We start from the raw sequence: 22348 nt of genomic DNA on the forward strand, positions 1-22348 counted from the left end.
AGTGTAACACCTAGACAATGTAATAAAAGGATACAAGTGACGACGAAAGAGGTGGAAATTAATGTACTTGCTGCTGCTGCAGTTGATCCGCACGACGGCTGCCGCGCAGTCGCACGAGGAAGCGGCACGAGTCAGGCAAGTGTGCTACGCATTCTCCATCAACATAGGCGGCTCCCTCCTTATCACATTTCTCTCCATCAAGAGCTCCATGGAAGCAATTATCAGAATCGTGCTAACTTTTGTACATTTGCATTCTGACAGAATACTCGAGATGTACCATGTATCTTGTTTAGTGATGAAGCCACATCATGGCCAGGTAAACAGCCGAAACATACGCTATTGGTCTGTTTACAATCCTCGTTGGCTTCGGCAGATGGCATCCGTGTAGCGCAAACGTGTGGGATGGGATGGTGAACCATCAGCTCATAGGCCCGTTTTCCACACATGAAACACTAAGCTCACAAGTATCGCATCCTCCAAGCAGACCAACTTCCACGGATGCTAGAAGACGCTTCACCGCAAACTAGAAGGAACCTTTGGTACCAACGTGGTGGTTGTCCAGCCCATAATGCACGAAGTACTTAAGCATCTCTTCGCGAATTGTTTCCAAATCGTTGTACTGGACGCAAAGGAGCCATACAGTGCCCGGGCTATTCCCCGGATTTGACGCCTGGAGAGTTTTTTGTCTGGAGAAAGCTGAAAGACGCTATCTATAAGGACATATCAACTACACAAGATATGCAACGACGTATTACTGCCACCTGCTCGAACATTTTCGCTGAAATGCTACCACGTGTGCAGCGGTCATTCCATACCAGACTGGAAGTGTGTATCACCGCGGTGGTCATTTTGAACGCAACCTGTGATGGTCAATTGTCTCGTTAATGGTCAGAATTCGCACGATTAGTGTATACACTTGTGTTGTCTAGAATGAAATTTTCACTCTACAGCGGAGTGTGTGCTGATATGAAACTTCCTGGCAGATTAAAACTGTGTGCCGGACCGAGACTCGAATAGGCAAAGGTCCTGAGTTCGAGTCTCGGTCCGGCACACAGTTTTAATCTGCCAGGAAGTTTCACTTGTGTTGTCCTTTAGTATCTGCTACCACAGGTATTGTACAAGCGACAGTGTGAGAACTTTTCAAAATACGATATCTCTTAAATGACTTGCACTTGAATCCTACAACCAACACCACTGACATTCTAATTTACCCTATTTTTAGTTCGATTGATCTCAATAGGCATTGTTCCATTCAATAAAGAGTATTTACAACAACAAAGAAAAACATGCACTTTCTATTATTACAATCTGTTGATTACTGACAATACGAGCCACTGACTACCAATACATCAATTGCACTTTCAGTTTCCGCAATATCCACAGTGCAAGTTTTAGTTGTTCACTCTGTATACTATCTTTCTTCTTATTGCTCCGGTACAGCGACCATCTACGTTGAACAAACATCCTAAGCTAGCGAAGTAGTTTATTTCTTTGTACATGCTCCACTGTTCTTACCACACAGCAGCTAATCGGAACGGGTTGTGTCATCCATCAACGAATTGCGTCATTTGGATGCGGTATGCAGGGGTTGGGGTCAGCACATGGCACTCCTGGTCGTTGCCACAAGTTCGAAACATAGAGAGGGCTTGATTGCACAGTTCTTTATTTGGCGTTACGCGTTTCCAAATTTCACCATCAGACTGACGCTGTGGAATAAAGTGTACAAGAAAATTAACAATAAAAAATATGTACAAAATAATGTAAGCATGCAAGCTTCCGACTCTTTCAATTGCAATCAAAACTTTAATGAAATGGCAAAGGTAATGTTAATCAGAACACTGGGAGGAGTTGTGGTCTAAATAACAATAGATTTATTCATTCTTAACATCACATGACAAAAGATGGGTAAAGAAATGCCACACAAACATTTTTATTTGAGAAACTCTTTCAATAGTATGTGGTCTATGGTTAACAGAGTGATCAGCTGGGGATCAATACACCACACTAACCAGAACTAATCACTTTATCTGACTTCATAAATGTGAATCCGTGGTATGGCCAAAAAACTATGCTACTATCAAGTATCTATACTCTACTATTCAATAAAGAAACATATGGTTCCAAAGAACAGGGTGCTGAGAAGCATATATTGGACGCCTACACCGTAGCAACTATTACTTTATCCTTCTGCACATGAGGGCGGCACAGCACGACGCTCTCCAACTGCAGTCACAGACATCGGCAATCTGTTAGTAATGGCGTGTACCAGGGAATATGCAAGCACTCGGTGTTGCGTTCGCCTGATTCACAACTCAGGTACTTCCTTATGAGCCTCTGAAAGCCCGGTGGATTCCAGTTTGCAGATGGACCCGCTTGCTGGTGTGCCAAACCAATGTGACTCCGTGACATGACTGTGAGTGATTGAATATGTCAAACTTTTAGAAAGCCGACTCAAAACAAATACGAGGGTATTTCGGAAAGTAAAGATACACTGTACACCAGAGAAACAGAAGAGTTTTGACGAGCAAGTTGGCAACACTGGTGTTAACCTTGAACCGTGGGCTTTCTCCTCGCGGTCGTTCGGCAGTTGAGCATTGCTTCTGGTTGGAGTAGGTCGTGTTTAAAATGGCTGCGCCGATTCAGAATCCCGCCAAATGCGAAGTGCGCTCCGTCATACGTTTTCTACATGCTAAAGGTCAGCGACCAGCGGATATTCACAAAGAAATTGTTTCAGTTTATGGGAACATTATGAATCGATAAAATGTAACGAAATGGTGTCGTCATTTCTCTGAAGGTAGGACCGATGTTCATGACAAACAAAGAACAGGTCGGCCATCTGTGATCTTTGATGCCCTTCTTCGGAGAATGGAGGAAGCAATCCGTGCGAATAGACGTCTCACATTGAAAGAATTGCATCAGATCATACCGGACGTGTCAATGACAACTCTTTATGACGTTGCGACTCTCAAGTTAGGGTACAGGAAATTGTGTGCGCGCTGGGTTCCGAAACTGTTAACAGAAGAACGCAAAAAGAAAAGGATGGGCTTTGCACTCGACTTTCTCACACGCTACGCTGAAGCAGTTGATGAGTTACTTGATCACATTGTGACAGGTGACGAGACGTGGGTTTATCACCATACGCCTGAATCCAAGCAACAATCAATGCAATGGCGCCATTCTAATTCACCAAAAGCCAAGAAATGCGAAGAAAATCATGGCTTCTCTTTTTTGGGGCAGACAAGGCATTCTTCTGTTGGAATTTATGGCTTCTGAAACGACAATTAATGCTGCTGCATATTGCCAGACTTTGAAACGTCTTCGAAGGGCAATTCAAAACAAACGCAGGGGAATGCTGGCAAGTGGAGTCCGCTTACTTCATGGCAACGCTCGGCCTCACACAGCGCTCGTAACCAAAGCACTACTCAAACAATTCAAATGGGACGTATTGGACCATTCACCATACAGCCCGAACCTTGCGCCCACCGACTTCCATGTCTTCCGTTACCTGAAGTCACACCTTGGTGGAAAGTCATTCCACGACGATGAAGAGATCAAAGCTGAAGTTGAAATGTCGTTCCGACAACAGGGAGCAACCTTCTATGACTGTGGGATACAAAAGCTTGTGCACCGACTTAACAAATGTTTGGATAACGGGGGCGATTATGTCGAAAAATAACAAATAATCCAGTTAATAAGAAGTAACTGAGGTTTTCTAAATAAATGTTCTATTTAAGGACTGCGAGCCATTGTATCTTTACTTTTCGAAATGCCCTCGTAAGTACATCCACACATAGCTTGTTATGTGTGTGATGCAAGCAGCAGTACTTCTGACGGTACTGATAGTGACTGGCACAGGCTCTAAGTGACACAGGACACAAGTCTCACCGCCTAGGTAAAGACCAGCCGTTCTTTACTAGCGAAGAGGCAGAACAAGAGTGTCCTCCCCGCAGCTCGGTAGCATAGCACATTTACGTGCTTAGACTACACCCACTTTAGCACAAGCCAATCATGAGCTGGAGCTCGGCATTCGAAGCTGGGAGACTGCCCCCCTGCTCTGCATACACAGATTTGACCAACCAGCGAGTATAAGAATTAACTGGGAGAAAAAGAAAAAGGATTCAATTTTGCGCCCTCTTTCCCAAGCGTTTATGCCATGTCTTTGCTAAAAGCATGACTTCGATGGAACCACAGCCCTCCATAAAAAGATCGTTATCTCCCCTGTTGCGTCCATTTCGAACTTTCCAAATAACGCCATAAACTCGCTAAAAGCCTCGTGCATTCACAAATATGTTTTGTAGCAGAGTCTGGACGCTTGGGCGCCACTGCCCTGCCCCACAGAATTCGCAGGAACTCACAGCCATCTCATCCTTCTACCTAACAAGGGCCCATCCTCTGCTATATTGCCGACCATCAGATCTTACAAAGCTCTGCTCATAGCTGCAGTGACTCCTCGGCGCTGGTCAGCCTACCTGGACGTCCCCGCTGACCGACCAGCACGACTCAATGTGTCTGCACAATGAGACTGAGGGACTTGGCTGTTGGCAAACGATTTCACCAGGTTCCGCAGAAAAAAAACCTCCCCTCGGCCCTCAGCCGCCGTACACTTTTACTGCAGTCAGTTAACTCGGTACCCTCTTCCTTCAAACGCAGGTAAAGCCAACTGCAATGCCTTCACTAGATCACACAAGCAAGAGCGTTAACTACTTCCAACCATTTCATCATATGAATGAAGTCAGATCGTATCAAATATAGCAACCAAGTAATAAAGATCACCTTGCCTATGAACATTAAGCAGCATGACACTATATCAAAAGTGAGAGTGCCCTGCAATCTTCCAAGTATGCATCTTAGTATTTCATATTCAGAAATTTCAATTAGTATCATACATTAAAATCAGACTTTGTGTAGCGGCTTCACCGTTTAGGATAGGGAAAGCTAGTTTTGTGCGATATTTAGAGCACGAGTTACAGCCAGGTGTGGGCTGGATTGCAGTAAGTTACGCATACCAGCAGTTGTGAAGGCAGATAGAGGCCACGGGGGCCTAGAACTGCCGGAGAGGGCGCACACAGCAGTTTCCAATGCACAAGTCACAGGCAGAAAAGGGCCACTGGCCAACCTAAGTGTTATGCATGCATGGCGCGAAGCAGCGTGCTTGGCAAAACAGAGGTACACAGCTGAGTATAAATATGTGCCATTTTCTAACGAGATTCATTCATGTGTGGCAGCTCTCCTGGATGGCGGAGTGTATCACACCACCGGGCTACACACAGCAACAGATGGGGCGCCAGAGTCCCAGTCCACGGTGGGTCATTGGTTCGACCCTCTGAGGCCAACACGGAGTCCACAGCCAGCCAGCGGCGGGCCACTCTTTGGCTCGCTACCGCGGGCAGTCATCTCAGCTCCCGACACATGCCGGAGACTTCCGAGGCGAGGGTGCAGATTTGGACGCCAGATTGCGGGCGGTCGTTGCCGCCGCATTCTCAGCTATGCCAGCAAGGAAGAAGCAGCAGCGGGATCGGTCTACAGCTCCCAATGGAACAGCGCAGAGATAACGAGGACGGTGGCTGCTGAGTCGGCTGCTGGCTCAGTCATCCTGACATCTTCGGAACTCAGCGGGCCGGCCAAGGCCGGCACGACACAGCGTTGCATTGCACAGGCTGCTGGGGTGTTTCCTCAGCATTGTGGGGCCCTGTGACGCAGACCGAGGTGAACAGAGCACTGTAGAGGAAACAAATAAAACGTTTGGAAAGTTCTCACTGGTTTTTAATATTGCACCACCTGGCACCCACCCACTACATTTGGTGTCTTCCTGCTACATTTGGTCAGCCTGATATATTTGGTGGCAGAAGCCACTACTACATTTGGTACAAAGCTCATGAAAGTGATCTCATAGACTGAATACAATACTGATCTCATCTCGTGTATGCATATTTGACAGAACAATTGTAAAACTGAATGTGGCGATTAGGCTGTCAAGGAAGTAAACGACGACCAACAGGTGGTGCCAGCATTAACCATAGAAAGCAGGTCAAAGAGTAACTTTACAGACATCATGAACAACTTGACAAAGATATATTTATGGAACTTTTATGGAGGAGAAACTCATATATGACAGCATGAAACACTTTTGTTAGAGAGTATCATGAAGAATGTTACAGAGATAGTCCCTAGTCAATAATCAGAACAGAAGACATATTTAAAACCAATAACTGGTGAAGTGCAATATAAACACAAAGCTGGCTGCGGTGGTCTAGCGGTTCTAGGCGCTCAGTCCGAGACCGCGCGACTCCTGCAGTCGCAAGTTCGAATCCTGCCTCGGGCATGGATGTGTGTGATGTCCTTAGGTTAGTTAGGTTTAAGTAGTTCTGAGTTCTAGGGGACTGATGACCACAGATGTTAAGTCCCATAGTGCTCAGAGCCATAAACACAAAACAGATACAGGTAAGAAATAAAATATAAGTTATGAAGGAGTAATTTTACAATCATCCAAAATAAAAAGCAAACGAGTGCTTTTCATTTGTTACTAAATTAAAGTTTTTACAAGTATCACCAAATGTAGTCCTATTACAACAACTGAACATATAGTAAGTGATATGTAACAGAATCGTTTACGTGAGCCCAGATTATTGGCAACAATCTGAAAAAAGAAGTATTCTACAATAAAAAGGATTTTTGTAATTTTCTTAAGTTAATGTTATAGCATTAGATCGTATAACATTCCAGCTGTTGTTAGTTTACAACCATGACAAAATGAAATGTTACACGAGTATGACCAACTTAAATCTTTACAAGAGTGGAATAAATAATTGATGACATATAATATAACTACTTAGGTATGTCTAGATGAATGGCAACAACTTGAAATTAAATAGAAGTTAACATTGTTATTTTTTCTTTACTTTATATCAAAAAACGTAATGAAGAGCAGTCAAACAGAATGGACACTGTCTTGAAAGGAGGATATAAGATGAACAGTAACAAAAGCAAAGCGAGGGTAATGCAATTTAGCCAATTAAATCAGGTGATGCTGAGGGAATTGCATTAGGAAATGAGACCCTTAAAGTAGTACATGAGTTATGATATTTGGGCAGCAAAATAACTGATGATGGTCGAAGTAGAGAGGATATAAAATGTAGACTGGCTACAGCAAGGAAAGCGTTTCTGAAGAAGAGAAATTTGTTAACACCGAGTGCACATTTAAGTGTCAGGAATGCTTTTCTGCAGGTATTTGTATGGAGTGTAGCCATACACGGAAGTGACATATGGACATTAAATAGTTTAGACAAGAAGAGAATAGAAGCTTTCGAAAAATGGTGCTACAGAAGAACGCTGAAGATTAGATGGGTAGATCATATAACTAATGAGCAGGTACTGAATAGAATTGGGGAGAAGAGGAATTTGTGGCACAACTTGACTAGAAGAAGGGATCGGTTGATAAGACACATTCTGAGGCATCAACGGATCACCAGTTTAGTATTAGAGGGTCGCGTGGAGGGTAAAAATCGTAGAAGGAGACCAAGAGATGTATACACTAAGCAGATTCAGAGGGATGTAGGTTGCCTTAGTTACTCTCAGATGAAGACGCTTGCACAGGATAGAATAACATGGAGAGCTGCATCAAAACAATCTCTGGACTGAAGACCACAACAACAACGAAGGTATAATATCAGAATGTTCAACAGCTCAGCTTGAAATACATGCTTGAGCACTTCCAAAAAACATCTTAGCATATTGTGGCTGAGAATTTAAAATTAAGACCATTGTGTGTGTGGTCTTCAGTCCAGAGACTGGTTTGATGCAGCTCTCAATGCCACTCTATCCTGCGCAAGCTTCTTCATCTCCCAGTACCTACTGCAGCCTACATCCTTCTGAATCTGTTTATTGTATTCATCTCTTGGTCTCCCTCTACGATTTTTACCCTCCACGCTACCCTCCAATACTAAATTGGTGATCCCTTGATGCCTCAGATTATGCCCTACCAACCGATCCCTTCTTCTAGTCAAGTTGTACCACAAACTTCTCTTCTCTCGTATTCTATTCAATACCTCCCCATTAGTTATGTGATCTACCCATCTAATCTTCAGCATTCTTCTATAGCACCACATTTCGAAAGATTCTATGCTCTTCTTGTCCAAACTATTTATCGTCCACGTTTCACTTCCATACATGGCTACACTCCATACAAATACTTTCAGTAAAGCCTTCCTGACACCTAAATCTATACTCGATGTTAACAAATTTCTCTTTTTCAGAAACGCTTTCCTTGCCATTGCTAGTCTACATTTTATATCCTCTCTACTTCGACCGTCATCAGTTATTTTGCTCCCCAAATAGCAAAATTCCTATACTACTTTAAGCGTCTCATTTCCTAATCTAATTCCCGCAGCATCACCCGATTTAATTCGACTACATTCCATTATCCTCGTTTTGCTTTTGTTGATGTTCATCTTATATCCTCCTTTCAAGACACTGTCCATTCCGTTCAGCTGCTCTTTCAGGTCCTTTGCTGTCTCTGACAGAATTACAGTGTCATCGGCGAACCTCAAAGTTTTTATTTCTTCTCGATGGATTTTAATTCCTACTCCGAATTTTTCTTTTGTTTCCTTTGTTGCTTGCTCAATATACAGATTGAATAACATCGGGGATAGGCTACAACCCTGTCTGACTCCCTTCCAAACCACTGCTTCCCTTTCATGTCCCTCAACTCTTATAACTACCATCTGGTTTCTGTACAAACTGTAAATATCCTTTCACTCCCTGTATTTTACCCCTACCGGCTTCAGAATTTAAAAGAGAGTATTCCAGTCAACATTGTCGAAAGCTTTCTCTAAGTCTACAAATGCTAGAAACGTCGGTTTGCCTTTCCTTAATCTTTCTTGTAAGATAAGTCGTAGGATCAGTATTGCCTCACGTGTTCCAACATTTCTACGGAATCCAAACTGATCTTCCCCGAGGTCGGCGTCTACCAGTTTTTCCATTCGTCTGTAAAGAATTCGCGTTAGTATATTGGCAGCTGTGACTTATTAAACTGATAGTTCGGTAATTTTCACATCTCTCAACACCTGCTTTCTTTGGGATTGGAATTATTATATTATTCTTGAAGTCTGAGGGTATTTCGCCTGTCTCATACATCTTGCTCACCAGATGCTTGAGTTTTGTCAGGGCTGGCTCTCCCAAGGCCGTCAGTAGCTCTAATGGAATGATGTCTACTCCCGTGGCCTTTTTTCGACTTAGGTCTTTCAGTGCTCTGTCAAACTCTTCACGCAGTATCATATCTCCCTTTTCATCTTCATCTACATCTTCTTCCATTACCGTAATATTGTCCTCAAGAACATCGCCCCTGTATAGACCCTCTTTATACTCTTCCATCTTTCTGCTTTCCCTTCTTTGCTTAGAACTGTGTTTCCATCTGAGCTCTTGATATTCATGCAAGGGGTTCTCTTTTCTCCAAAGGTCTCTCTAATTTTCCTGTAGGCAGTATCTATCTTACCCCTCGTGAGATAAGCCTCTACATCCTTACATTCGTCCTCTAGCCATCCCTGCTTAGCCATTTTGCACTTCCTGTCGATTTCATTTTTGAGACGTTTGTATTCCTTTTTGCCTGCTTCATTTACTGCATTTGTGTATTTTCTCCTTTCATCAATTAAATTCAGTATCTCTTCTGTTACCCAAAGATTTCTACTAGCCCTCGTTTTTTAACCTACTTGATCCTCTGCTGCCTTCACTATTTCATCCCTCAAAGCTACCCATTCTTCTTCTACTGTATTTCTTTCCCCCATTCTTGTCAATCGTTCCCTAATGCTCTCCCTGAAGCTCTCTACGACCTCTGGTTCTTTCAGTTTATCCAGATCCCATCTCCTCAAACTCCTACCTTTTTGCAGTTTCTTCAGTTTTAATCTACAGTTCATAACCAATAGATTGTGGTCTGGGTCGACATCTGCCCCTGGAAATATCTTACAATTTAAATCCTGGTTCGTGAATCTCTGTCTTACCATTATATAATCTATCGGAGACTTTCCAGTATCTCCAAGCTTCTTCCATGTATACAACCTTCGTTTATGATTCTTGAACCATTATTTGACAAAAACTAACGCCTAGGCAATCGTAATGCTGAAATGGTGGTCTTGTACACTTTATTCCACGGCTTCAGTCTGATGATGAAATTTTGAAACGCGTAGCGCTTAATAAAGAATTATACGACCAAGACCATTCCATATTTCAACGTTGTGTGATGTCTGAATGGTCGCCTTCCTCTACCATGGGTGTTTTTCTCGATAAAATAATAGAACTCCTAATCGTTATTAGGTTAGCAGCTCACAACTGGTGTCACGAGTCTGAAAGCATCCTGTTGCATTCCTACCATCAAAGAAAAATGGGTAACAAACCAAGAGTCGAATCCGTGTTCTCCTTGTAGAAGTCAGCCACACTGACCACTCAGCTATGTTAGCTGATTTTCTCCTAAAGCGAGACTGTATATTTGTTGCTATCGTACGTTCATTATTAACCGCAATTATTATTGAGTAACAAAGCAAGTACATGCGAATCATGGCCCTAACTTAGTGTCGACGATTAGTTCGATTTTTGTCCTAGCGTAACGAGTCTCAGAGAATGGTAAAGGATTAAAGAGGAATACCCAAGTTACTGTGTTCTTGTAGTTATAGTTGTTGTTGTTGTTGCTGTGCTCTTTAGTCCGAGGATAGTCTTGCTGCAACTTTCTACGCTGGTATACACTCTGGAAGTCTCTGAATCTTTGCACAACTACTGCAACCTACAACTACACTACTGGCCATTAAAATTTCTCCACCACGAAGAAATGCAGAGTATAAACGGGTATTCATTGGACAAATACATTATACTAGAACTGACATGTGATTACATTTTCACGCAGTTTGGGTGCATAGATCCTGAGAAATGAGTACCCAACACAACCTCCTCTGGCCGTAATAACGGCCTTGATACGCCTGGGCATTGAGTCAAACAGAGCTTGGATGGCGTGTACAGGTACAGATGCCCATGCAGCTTCAACACGATACCACAGTTCATCAAGAGTAGTGACTGGCGTATTGTGACGAACCAGTTGCTGGGCCACCATTGACCAGACGTTATCAGTTTGTGAGAGATCTGGAGAATGTGCTTTGCCAGGGCAGCAATCGAACATTTTGTGTATCCAGAAAGGCCCGTAGAGGACCTGCAACATGCGATCGTGCATTATCCAGCTAAAATGTAGGGTTTCGCAGGGATCGAATGAAGGGTAGAGCCACGGGTCGTAACACATCTGAAATGTAACGTCCACTGTTCAAAGTGCCGTCAATGCGAAGAACAGGTACCCGAGACGTGTAACCAATGGCACCCCATACCATCACGCCGGGTGATACGACAGTATGCCGATGACGAATACACGCTTCCAATGTGCGTTCACCGCGATGTCGCCAAACGCGGATGCGACCATCGTGATGCTGCAAACAGAACCTGGATTCATCTGAAAAAATGACGTTTTGGCATTCGTGCACCCAGGTTCGTTGTTGAGTACACCATCGCAGGCGCTCCTGTCTGTGATGCTGCGTCAACGGTAACCGCAGCCATGGTCTCCGAGCTGATAGTCCATGCTGCTACAAACGTCGTCGAACTGTTCGTGCAAATGGTGGTAATCTTGCAAACGTCCCCATCTGTTGATTCAGGGATCCAGACGTGGCTGCGCGATCCGTTACAGCCATGTGGATAAGATGCCTGTCATCTCGACTGCTATATTAGTGATACGAGGCCTTTGGGATCCAGCACGTCGTTCCGTATTACCCTCCTGAACCCACCGATTCCATATTCTGCTGACAGTCATTGGATCGCGACCAACGCGAGCAGCAGTGTCGCGATACGATAAACCGCAATCGCGATAGGCTACAATCCGACCTTTATCAAAGTCGGAAACGTGATGGTACGCATTTCTCCTCCTTACACGAGGCATCACAACAACGCTTCACCAGGCAACGCCGGTCAACTGCTATTTGTGCATGAGAAATTGGTTGGAAACTTTCCTCACGTCAGCACGTTGTAGGTTTCGCCACCGGCGCCAACCTTGTGTGAATGCTCTGAAAAGCTAATCATTTGCATATCATAGCATCTTCTTCCTGTCGGTTAAATTTCGCGTCTGTAGCACGTCATATTCGTGGTGTAGCAATTTTAATTGCCAGTAGTGTATTTGAACCTGCTTCCTGTATTCAAGCCGTGGGCAGCCTGTAAACATTTTATCTTCCACACTTCCATTCCTTACCAAACTGCCTCGTGATCTGTCCTATCAACCGATCCCTTATTTTAGTGAAGTGGGACCGTACTCGATGAAGTACCTCTTCATTAGTTACTCGTCTGGCCAGATGGTCTTGTAGTAAAGCTCGTGCCTGTAAACTGAGAGGTTGCTGGGTCGAAGCGTTGTTGGACCTATCAACCGATCCCTTATTTTAGTGAAGTGGGACCGTACTCGATGAAGTACCTCTTCATTAGTTACTCGTCTGACCAGATAGTCTTGTAGTAAAGCTCGTGCCTGTAAACTGAGAGGTTGCTGGGTCGAAGCGTTGTTGGACCACCGAAATTTTCATTCGGCCATTAATCTAGTAGCCTTCACCTCTCAACGATGTCAGAAGTCGTCAGGAACAACGGCCGGCTTCTACGTTAAACTGTAGACCCCTTGGAGTAGATTAAACACGCAAACCGTCGAAGTGGGGTCGAATTGAAGACTTGCACCTGGTTACTGAGACTCAAGAAATTATTATTAATTACTCGATCCATCCGCCTACAGCATTTTTCTGTAGCACCACACTTCAAAAGTTTCTATTCTCTCATTGCGTGGATTGCTTATCGCCCACGTTTCACATCCGTACAAGGCTACACCAGACAAATATCGTCGTAAATAACTTCTTAACACTTACATTTATATTACATATTATTTAATTCATTTTCTTCGGGTATGAATTTCTTGCCATTCCAAATCTACATTTTATTTCATCTTTACTTCGGCCGTCATCAGTTGCTTTACTGCCCAAACTACTACTGCCCTGTTACTTTTAGTGTCTCATTTCCCAATCTACACTGAAGCGCCAAAGAAACTGATATAGAGATGCCTATTCAAATACAGAGGTATGTAAACAGACAGAAAACGGCACTGCTGTCGGCTGTCGGCAACGCCTATATAAGACAAGTGTCCGGCGCAGTTGTTAGATCTGTTACCGCTGCTATAATGGCAGTTTATCAAGATTTAAGTGAGTGTGAATATGATACTATAGTCGGCGCACGAGCGATGGGACACAGTATAACACTATTGCTGCATTTGTCCCAAATATGACATTAACGTGCAAAAAGTGTTATCGCCTGGAAGGAATTTTAAATAGTTTGACCATACGTTAACCTAATAGACAGAGGGGGTGGAACATAGCTTTCGTGACTAGGGCGATTGGCAGACAACTGAAAGATGCTAAGAAAGTAACTAAGTTCTCGAGAATGAAATAACAAACGGTCGCCAGCCTAATTAGGCATAATAACGCGGAAACATTAAGTTAAAAGACTTTAACTACAATTTTACGAAAGGAACTTTCGTTATTTCTCTCTTAGCAAAGTGCATTGAATACAATTACCAGACGGTCTGCACAGTGGATAGCAGTAGTTATCATTTGCTTAGATTTGCAATCAAAGAAATATAAATGAAACTTTACTCCTGTTAAGAATAATTACTATCTGAACTTATTAACTAATTCAATACCAAGATGTTATCAAAGACATCACAAGTCCAAAATTGAGCATGAACATAGTCCTAATTTAACCAATACCCAGATAACCCACATGCAGCTCACTCTACTGTGAAAATGTTTCAGATTTCATTAGGAAGAACCATATTTAAATTAACGTACTCATACTAGAAAAGATTAAAGTGGGGACCCATAAACTGTCACTTTCCCTATAAGCAGGCTAGGCACACGTTTCAAAAACAATTTGCATCACACTAATACTGATTTCCAACCCCGCTTTAGATTATTTATCTTTCAATGCTTTATAGAAATTTACACTAACAATATTATTAATTAACTCCAGAAATAAGTTCAAGGTAATAGTTAAGGTAAAGTTAAGTTTCAAGTAGGTTCAAAATTATGTGCCTCTTTCATTACTTCTGACGCAAGTGATTTTAATTAACAACATTTATGTGCTTTAACACCAAAACTTTGGCACATTCAAAATAGAAACAATTTAAAGCAAAATAAAATTTTTTTATAAGTTCAAAATTATGTGCGTCTCTCTTTAGCTGAGAAACGAGTAATTTAACTAGTAACATTTATATGCTTTAACGCTGAAACTTAGGCACATTCAAATTGAAGCAAGTCAGCGGTTCTTCGTAAGCAGGATACTCGGTCTTTAGCACGTTTAGGATAGGACCCTGCTTAGTTTCATGAGCAGGACAGTTTCAAAGGTCAAACACGAATTTTTATCATTTAAATTATTATTGAAAAACATTCACACACAAGCATACTGGTTCATACTGGTATACATATCTGATTTCCAAAGTTGATGAAGCAGTGGCCCAGTAGTGGTGGCAAGCACGTTGCGGCTGTCTGGTCTCACCTCTGGCGGTTTAATGCGCTATTCAATTCTTCTTGGCGACGTATTAATCATTTTCAGAGCCATTCCAAAATGCGAGAGCACCATTTTACAGCCGAAACCACATCCGAGGCCATTTCATCATAAATCGATTTCTGAATGCCTAACTTCGCGCGGTCTTGACTGTATAACTGCTGGCCACTGACTGCCTAGCGTGCTCTCTCCCTTGACACCAAGATTGACCGCCAATTCCACCTTTTCCCGCGCACCAACCCATTTCCGTAGCGGAGGGGGTTCCCTACACCTTTTTCTTCCTTATAATACAACTTCCCTAAGTATGAACCAGTTTTCTACATACAATTTCTTTTTCATAAACAGACATATTTTATAAAGTTTCATTATTTAAACATACTGTTAAGTTTTTTACAAGGGCGTCCCAGCTATCTTGTCCACCCAAAAATATCTCTGGAACAATAACAGCTATTGGGAAACGACTTTCACCGGTATCAATGTAGGGCTGGGTCCCATGAATGTACATATTTGGAAACATTCTAAAACGAAAGCATATGTGTTTTTTAACACAGACTTATGTTTTTTTTTAAATGGACCTCCTATATTTTTCTTCAGCAATCCATGACAAAGCACATACACAATGGCGTTGATTGCATCGCAATATTCCCATTGCATCCCGAGATATTGAGACGCGAAGTTGACGCTTGAAACACCCGACATGCGCTGCTAGCGCACGTCCTGAGGCTCAGGCGTGAACCCCATGCTGCCCGTAATCGCGATGTGATTGACATGCGTAATCACACTTCCATACTTATCAAGAGGTCCGAAACGAATAATACGGTCTGCTGCCATCCTGCATTAACGTCGTACATTCCAGCAGGTATTTATCCCATAGGCTAGGGGTGATGCGATTCTGTAACATATCTGTGTACCGCAACGTTAGTCACAAAGTTAACTTCGCTTATCGTTAATCCGTTACTAAAAAGGTAATGCCGTTCAACGTTAAAACTTTACTTTACTGTCGATCTAGCGCAAGTGACAGTTAATCATTCACTCGTAATAGTAAAATTCATGTAGATGGTTTTAGTGAAACGAGCAAGTGGACTAAAAGTTTTACCGTTGTTTAGGTAAAAATGTTTTGATTTGGGAAGTTCAGGTAGGACATAGAAGATGAATGTAAACATGTTTAACCAATTAGTTTTATTATCACATAATTATCAATGTTATGTTTATCTAATGCGTTAAATGAAAAATTGTTGCAAACAAATGTTTCTTAACATCACTGGGTAAAATGGCCCTTTGTAGAAACTTCCACTGTGATACCAGCACTACATACTAAACATAGAGTTCACATCTCATGCTCAAAGTGATGCCCATTGGTTTGCATACATAGGGTCACTCTGCGGATGAAGGATACCCTACTTCGTGCTACTGTTTCCTCTTTGATGGCTGTACAGGCATCAATAATGCGTTGCTTCATGTCCTCTGGTGTTGTTGGTTCATGTTGGTAAACAGCATCCTTCACTGCTCCCCAAAGAAAATAATCCAGCGGTGTAAGGTCCGGAGATCGGGCAGGCCACCTAACTGGGCCACCTCGTCCAGTCCACCTACCAGGGAACTTACGGTTCAGAAGTCGTCGTGCTCGTAAGGCGTTATGTGCAGGGCATCCATCATGCTGATACCACATGACCATTCTCCGGTTCAGAGGTACGGTGTCCAAGAGAACAGGAAGATTGTGTCGTATAAATCTGGAGTATTGTCTGCCATTTTGGATGCCATTTATAAAGAAAGGTCCGATAATGGTATCTCCAATAATCCCACACCAAACATTAACTTTCCACGGACGTTGATGCTCTACCTGACCGAGCCATTTTGGATTGTCTGCGGACCAATAATGCATATTCCTCATATTGACAATTCCTTTGTTGGAGAATGATGCCTCGTCGGTAAAGAGAACATCTGCAAAAAAAATTTGGATTAGTCAGACGTTTTTGCTGAGCCCACCGACAAAATGTTACCCTATTGCGGAAGTCATTTCCATGAAGATCCTGGTGTAAATGAACATGGTAAGGATGAAATTGTTTAAGAATATGCTGTGCACTTGATTTCGACACACCAATTTCACGTGCAATTTGACGTGTGCTGATTTGAGGATTCACAGCTATGGTAGCGAGCACAGCAACTTCAGCACGTTCATCTGTGCGTGTTCTAGGACGATGTCGAGGTCTTGGATTTAAGCTTCCCGTTTCACGTAGACGACACGTGAGACGACCAAACATCCGGCGCGAAGGCGATGGCTTGTCAGGGAATCGTCTTCTGTACAGTCGTTCTGCCTGAACAGCATTTCGTCCACCTACAACAGGGTACACTACAGGTATGTAGAGTAGGGTAGAAAACAGACATATTAACTTAATAATCATAATGTTCGCTAATAGTACTATCAACAAACAAGCAATCTCATAACGTATTTCCCGTCAGCGTACATTCTCCATAGATCTGCAGCATTTCTACCATATCTTCATGTGTGTACATTATACTGTATAGTATAAGTTCCACAACACAACGTTTATTCACAATGTGTACTACCTCCGTGCCGTCACTAGATTACTCTGATGCACGACTACACTGGCAAGCGGTGTACTGCACGCCAAAGCAACAACAAATGGGATGCTCGGAGGGTGGTGGAGTACAGGAGTTTGCATGGGTCGCAAATCATAAACAAGGCGAAGTGGTAACTGTGGCAGTAGTGGGAACTACGTTGGACACTTGACTAGGTAGAGCCAGGCCCTGCGCGACAGGCACAATGGGTCATATAACGCATTAGATAAACCTTATTTTGGGTGTGCAGGATAAATAAGACAACCTGACGGGTGTACACCGATCGGTACGGGTTCATATTGTGTACGTAGATACGTAAAACGTACAAGAGGGAAACCATTATGTGCTTATGAGAGTTGATGGCAGCAGACCGTATTATTCGTTTCGGACCTCTTGATAAGTATGGAGGTGTGATTACACATGTCAATCACATAGCGATTACGGGCAGCATGGGGTTCACGCCTGAGCCTCAGGACGTGCGCTAGCAGCGCATGTCGGGTGTTTCAAGCGTCAACTTCGCGTCTCAATATCTCGGGATGTAATGGGAATATTGCGATGCAATCAACGCCATTGTGTATGTGCTTTGTCATGCTATGGATTGCTGCAGAAAAAATATAGGAGGTCCATTTAAAAAAACATAAGTTTGTGTTCAAAAACACATATTCTCTCGTTTTAGAATGTTTCCGAATATGTACATTCATGGACCCCAGCCCTACATTGATACCGGTGAAAGTCGTTTTCCAATAGCAGTTATTGTTCCAGAGATATTTCGGGTGGACAAGATAGCTGGGACACCCTGTATATACACACACACACACACACACACACACACACATATATATATATATATATATATATATATATATATATATATATATATATATCACAAACTTCCACTTCACTCTGGCAATTCAAAGACATTAATCAGTAAAGACCAAACATTTCATAGTTACATACATAAAATTACATAATATAAATTACTTATAATCGATCTTGGTGTTACAACAGCATCTCCGAAGTAGCGATGAAGTGGGGGTTTTCCCGTACGACCAGTTCAGGAGTGTACTGCGAATATCAGGAATATGGTAAAACGTCAAATCTGCAACGTCGCTGCCGCCACAGAAGGATCCTGCAAGAACAGGACCAGCGACGACTGAAGAGAATCGTTCAGCCTGACGGAAGTGCAACCATTCCGCAAATTGCTGCAGATTTCAGTGTTGGGCTATCAAGTGTCAGCGTGCGAACCGATCAACGAAAGATCATCGATATAGGCTTTCGGAGCCGAAGGCCCATTCATGTACCCTTGATCGCTGCACGACACAAAGCTTTACGCATCGCCTGGGCCCGTCAACACCGACATTCGACTATTGATGATTGGAAACATGTTGCCTGGCCGGACGAGTCTCGTTTCAAATTTTATCGAGCGGATGGACGTGCACGGTTATGGAGACAACCTCATGAATCCATGGACCAAGCATGTCATCAGGCGACTGTTCAAGCTAGTGGAGGCTCTGTAATGGTGTGGGGCGTGTGCAGTTGGAGTGATATGGAATCCCTTATACATCTAGATTCGACTCTGACAGGTGGCACGTACGTAATCATCCAGTCTGATCACCTGCATCCATTCGGGCCCATTGTGCATTTCGACGGACTTGGGCAATTCCAGGAGAACAATGCGTCGTCCCACCCGTCCACAATTGCTATAGAGAGACTCCAGGAACACTCTTCTGAGTTTAAACACTTCCGCTGGCCACCAGTCTCCCCAGACATGTACATTATTGAGCATATTGAGATGCCTTGCAACTCGCTGTTCAGAAGTGATCTCGACCCTTCGTACTCTTATGGATTTATGGACAGGCCTGCAGGATTCATGGTGTTAATTCCCTCCATCACTACTTCAGACATTAGTCGAGTCCATGCCACGTCGTGTTGTGGCAGTTCTGCGTGCTCTCGGTGGCCCTACACGATGTTAGGCAGGTGTGCCAGTTACTTTGACTCTCTGGCGTAATTCCCTCAACATCGCCTGATGTAACTCGACTACATCCTCTTACACGTGTTTTACTTTTGTTGATGTTCATCCTTTAATTTACTTCCAAGCACTATGCATCCTCTCAACTGCTCTTCCAAGTCCTTTGCTGTCTCTGAGGAATTACAATGCTATTGGTAAACTTCAAAGCTTTTATTCATTCTCTCTGAACTTTTATTCCCTTACCAAATATCTTCTTGGCTTCCTGCACTGGTTGTTCAAATGTACAGAGAGAATGACGGCGTAGACACATTACATCCCTGGCTCTCTCGTTTTTCCTCTACTCCTTCCCTTTCATATAATTGGAATTTTATAACTGCAGCTTGGTTTCTGTACCTGTCTTAGACTTTGTATTTCTGTGGTTTATCGCTGATATCTTCGGAATTTCAAAGTGTATATTCCAGTCAAAACTGCCAGAAGCTTTCTCTAAATTTGAAAATGCTATAAACGTAGGGTTGCGTTTCTTTGTCGTCTAAAATAACTCGTACGGTGTTGCCTCTTTTTGTCCTCCAGACTCCGGAACCGGAACTGATTTTCCCAGAGATCTGCCTGAACTAGTTTTTCCATTCTTCTGTAAATAATTCGTGTCAATATTTTACATCAATGACTCATTAGCCTGATAGTTCGTTAATATTTATACCTGTCAACACCTGCCTTCTTTGGAATCGGTGTATGACGTCCTTCCTGAAGTTTGATGGTATTTCACCTGTCCATCTTGCACACCAGGCGGAATAGTTTTGTTATGGGTGGCTTTCCCAATAATCTCGATAATTCTGAGGAAATGCTGTCTACTCCAGGTGGCTTGTTTCGACTAAGGCCTTCCAGCGCTCTTTCGAATTCTTGTCACAATATATATCCCATGTTATCGTCATCTACTTCCAATATCTGTTCTGTAATATTACCTTCAAGTTCATTTCTGTTGCAGCATAATAACATAGAGTTTACGGTGACCGTAACAAGGAAATCAGAAACTATATTTATTAAACATTCAAGATTAAGAAAAGAATGGCTTGCCCAGTGCGAATGCAGAACTGCGAGAAAACGAAGCCGGCCGCTGGTGGCCTAGCGGTTCTGGCGCTACAGTCTGGAACCGCGCGACCGCTACGGTCGCAGGTTCGAATCCTGCCTCGGGCATGGATGTTTGTGTTGTCCTTAGGTTAGTTAGGTTTAAGTAGTTCTAAGCTCTAGGGGACTTATGACCTCAGCAGTTGAGTCCCATAGTGCTCAGAACCATTTGAACCATTTTTGAGAAAACGAAAATTATGGTTGTTATAACAACAATCAATATTCACTTTAAAAATTACATCATAAGAAATCAGCTTAAGATATCAGCCCTTCGGTATGAAAGTATCTAAATAACTTTATAGTATCACACATCCAATAAAGTTCGAAGCGTTGCGCTGATGTTGTACGCGGGCATGAAATATCTAAACGTATTCATTCAGGGTTACCGTCCTAACAGTTCCATTGGCCACAAAAATTACAAAGAAAAGGCGAGGCAGGCTTACATCGGACAACGATATTGTAGTTCAATAGCCACCGTGGGTAATAACGCGGCTAATTACACAAACCTAAAACGTATCTCGTGTCAAATCAAAATGGTTCAAATGGCTATGAGCACTATGGGACTCAACATCTGAGGTCATCAGTCCCCTAGACTTATAACTACTTAAACCTAACTAACCTAAGGACACCACACACATCCATGCCCGAAGCAGGATTCGAACCTGCGACCGTAGCGGTCGCGTGGTTCCAGACTGAAGCGCCTAGAACCGCTCGGTCACACCGGCCGGCTATATCTCGTGTCTACTTCTGATTACGGCCTCGCTCCGCATGCCATGAAGTGTCGTGGCAAGTAAATGAGGTCGAGAAGTCGTGATCCTTTGCCTACTTAACTGCAATGTAAGTTGAGAACTGGTTGATAACGTTTATCGGAACATCTTTAGATACCTTTGTATAAATTGGATATTATAAAATGTATAGCGTATGTGAGTGGCAGTACTGCTAAATAACATTTTCAGGATACTGGCTCCACACAAGTAGCTCAAAATATTTTATGAATTCGCCACAAGTTCTAATGCAATATTTTATACGTCATAGCACCGAACCAAAGTATCAGTCGATGTGGCTGTGACTTATCTGCACCTCAGTGCTCGGATGAAGAAGGTAACACTAGCTTTTTAAGTTATGAAGTAACTTATTTACAAGATTGTACAATATGTTTCTGCTGCCCCTACCATTGTGTATTTATGCAACCCACAATGTTATAGCTGGCCTTAATATTGTCTATTTCGATCTGCGCAAACCATTAGTCCCAGATACAACATGAGCAAGAGCTTTTGATAGGTAATTTAATCTAGTTTCGTACTGGAATACTTTTTCTTTACAGACCAAGTTTTTCAAGTTATTCAAGGAAAACGTACAAAAGTAACTTTCAAATGTACCTCCACCCCACACTCATCCTTCGCCAGTCAGAATTTTTAGTAACTTGTTCGTGGCACTCCCTCGAGCCACTGTAAAAAAGTTTACGACTATACCAAACATTTCCGATATTGAACTTCTTTGGTCTTTTTGATTGCGCCATTACGCCACCAATATAGTCGGCTACTTCGTTAACATTATTGATTTAAACGTGCCCGTGAAGGTAATGAAGAAAAATTACTGTTGTAAACGTTACGCGAAAACTAACTACGTTGACAATTCGATCCAAATATAACCTTTTTAACCACTGTAGTTTCGTAGTCAGAAGGCCTCACGAAAATAGATATGTAATTGTTTATTTTATATTGTTAAAAGTCACAAAATCGTTAGCTAAAATTTACACAAACTTCAGTTTTACAATTTGTATGTGCCCGGCTAAGCTGTTGGGGTAATAAGGCCAGTCAATCAAGAGTGTGGGAAATAACTCGTGCAGTCGAAAATTTTGTACAGTGGTAGGAGAGAGTGCCATGAACAACTTACTAGAAATCCTGACCGGTGGGGGCTGATTGTGGCAGTGGGGTTGCGTTTGAAGGTCAGGTTTTCCTTGAATAGCCGGCCAGAGTAGCCGTGCGGTTATGGGCGCTACAGTCTGGAGCCGAGCGACCGCTACGGTCGCAGGTTCGAATCCTGCCCCGGGCATGGATGTGTGTGATGTCC

At 42.8% G+C, this 22348-nt stretch overlaps 1 protein-coding gene across 1 annotated transcript in view; it reads left to right on the plus strand.

Moving 5' to 3' along the window:
• The window catches only part of LOC126195430 (uncharacterized), a 58144-nt gene extending 52392 nt beyond the window's left edge, over positions 1-5752 (plus strand). Inside the window, exon 2 of the mRNA XM_049934042.1 lies at positions 5226-5752. Within this exon, the coding sequence (XP_049789999.1) occupies positions 5226-5695 (470 nt within the window). The 3' untranslated portion in view covers positions 5696-5752. The remainder of the gene's footprint in view (positions 1-5225) is intronic.
• Positions 5753-22348: the final 16596 nt, after the last annotated feature.

The sequence above is a fragment of the Schistocerca nitens genome, chromosome 7 (assembly GCF_023898315.1).
Source record: "Schistocerca nitens isolate TAMUIC-IGC-003100 chromosome 7, iqSchNite1.1, whole genome shotgun sequence".
NCBI classification, from domain to species: domain Eukaryota; kingdom Metazoa; phylum Arthropoda; class Insecta; order Orthoptera; family Acrididae; genus Schistocerca; species Schistocerca nitens.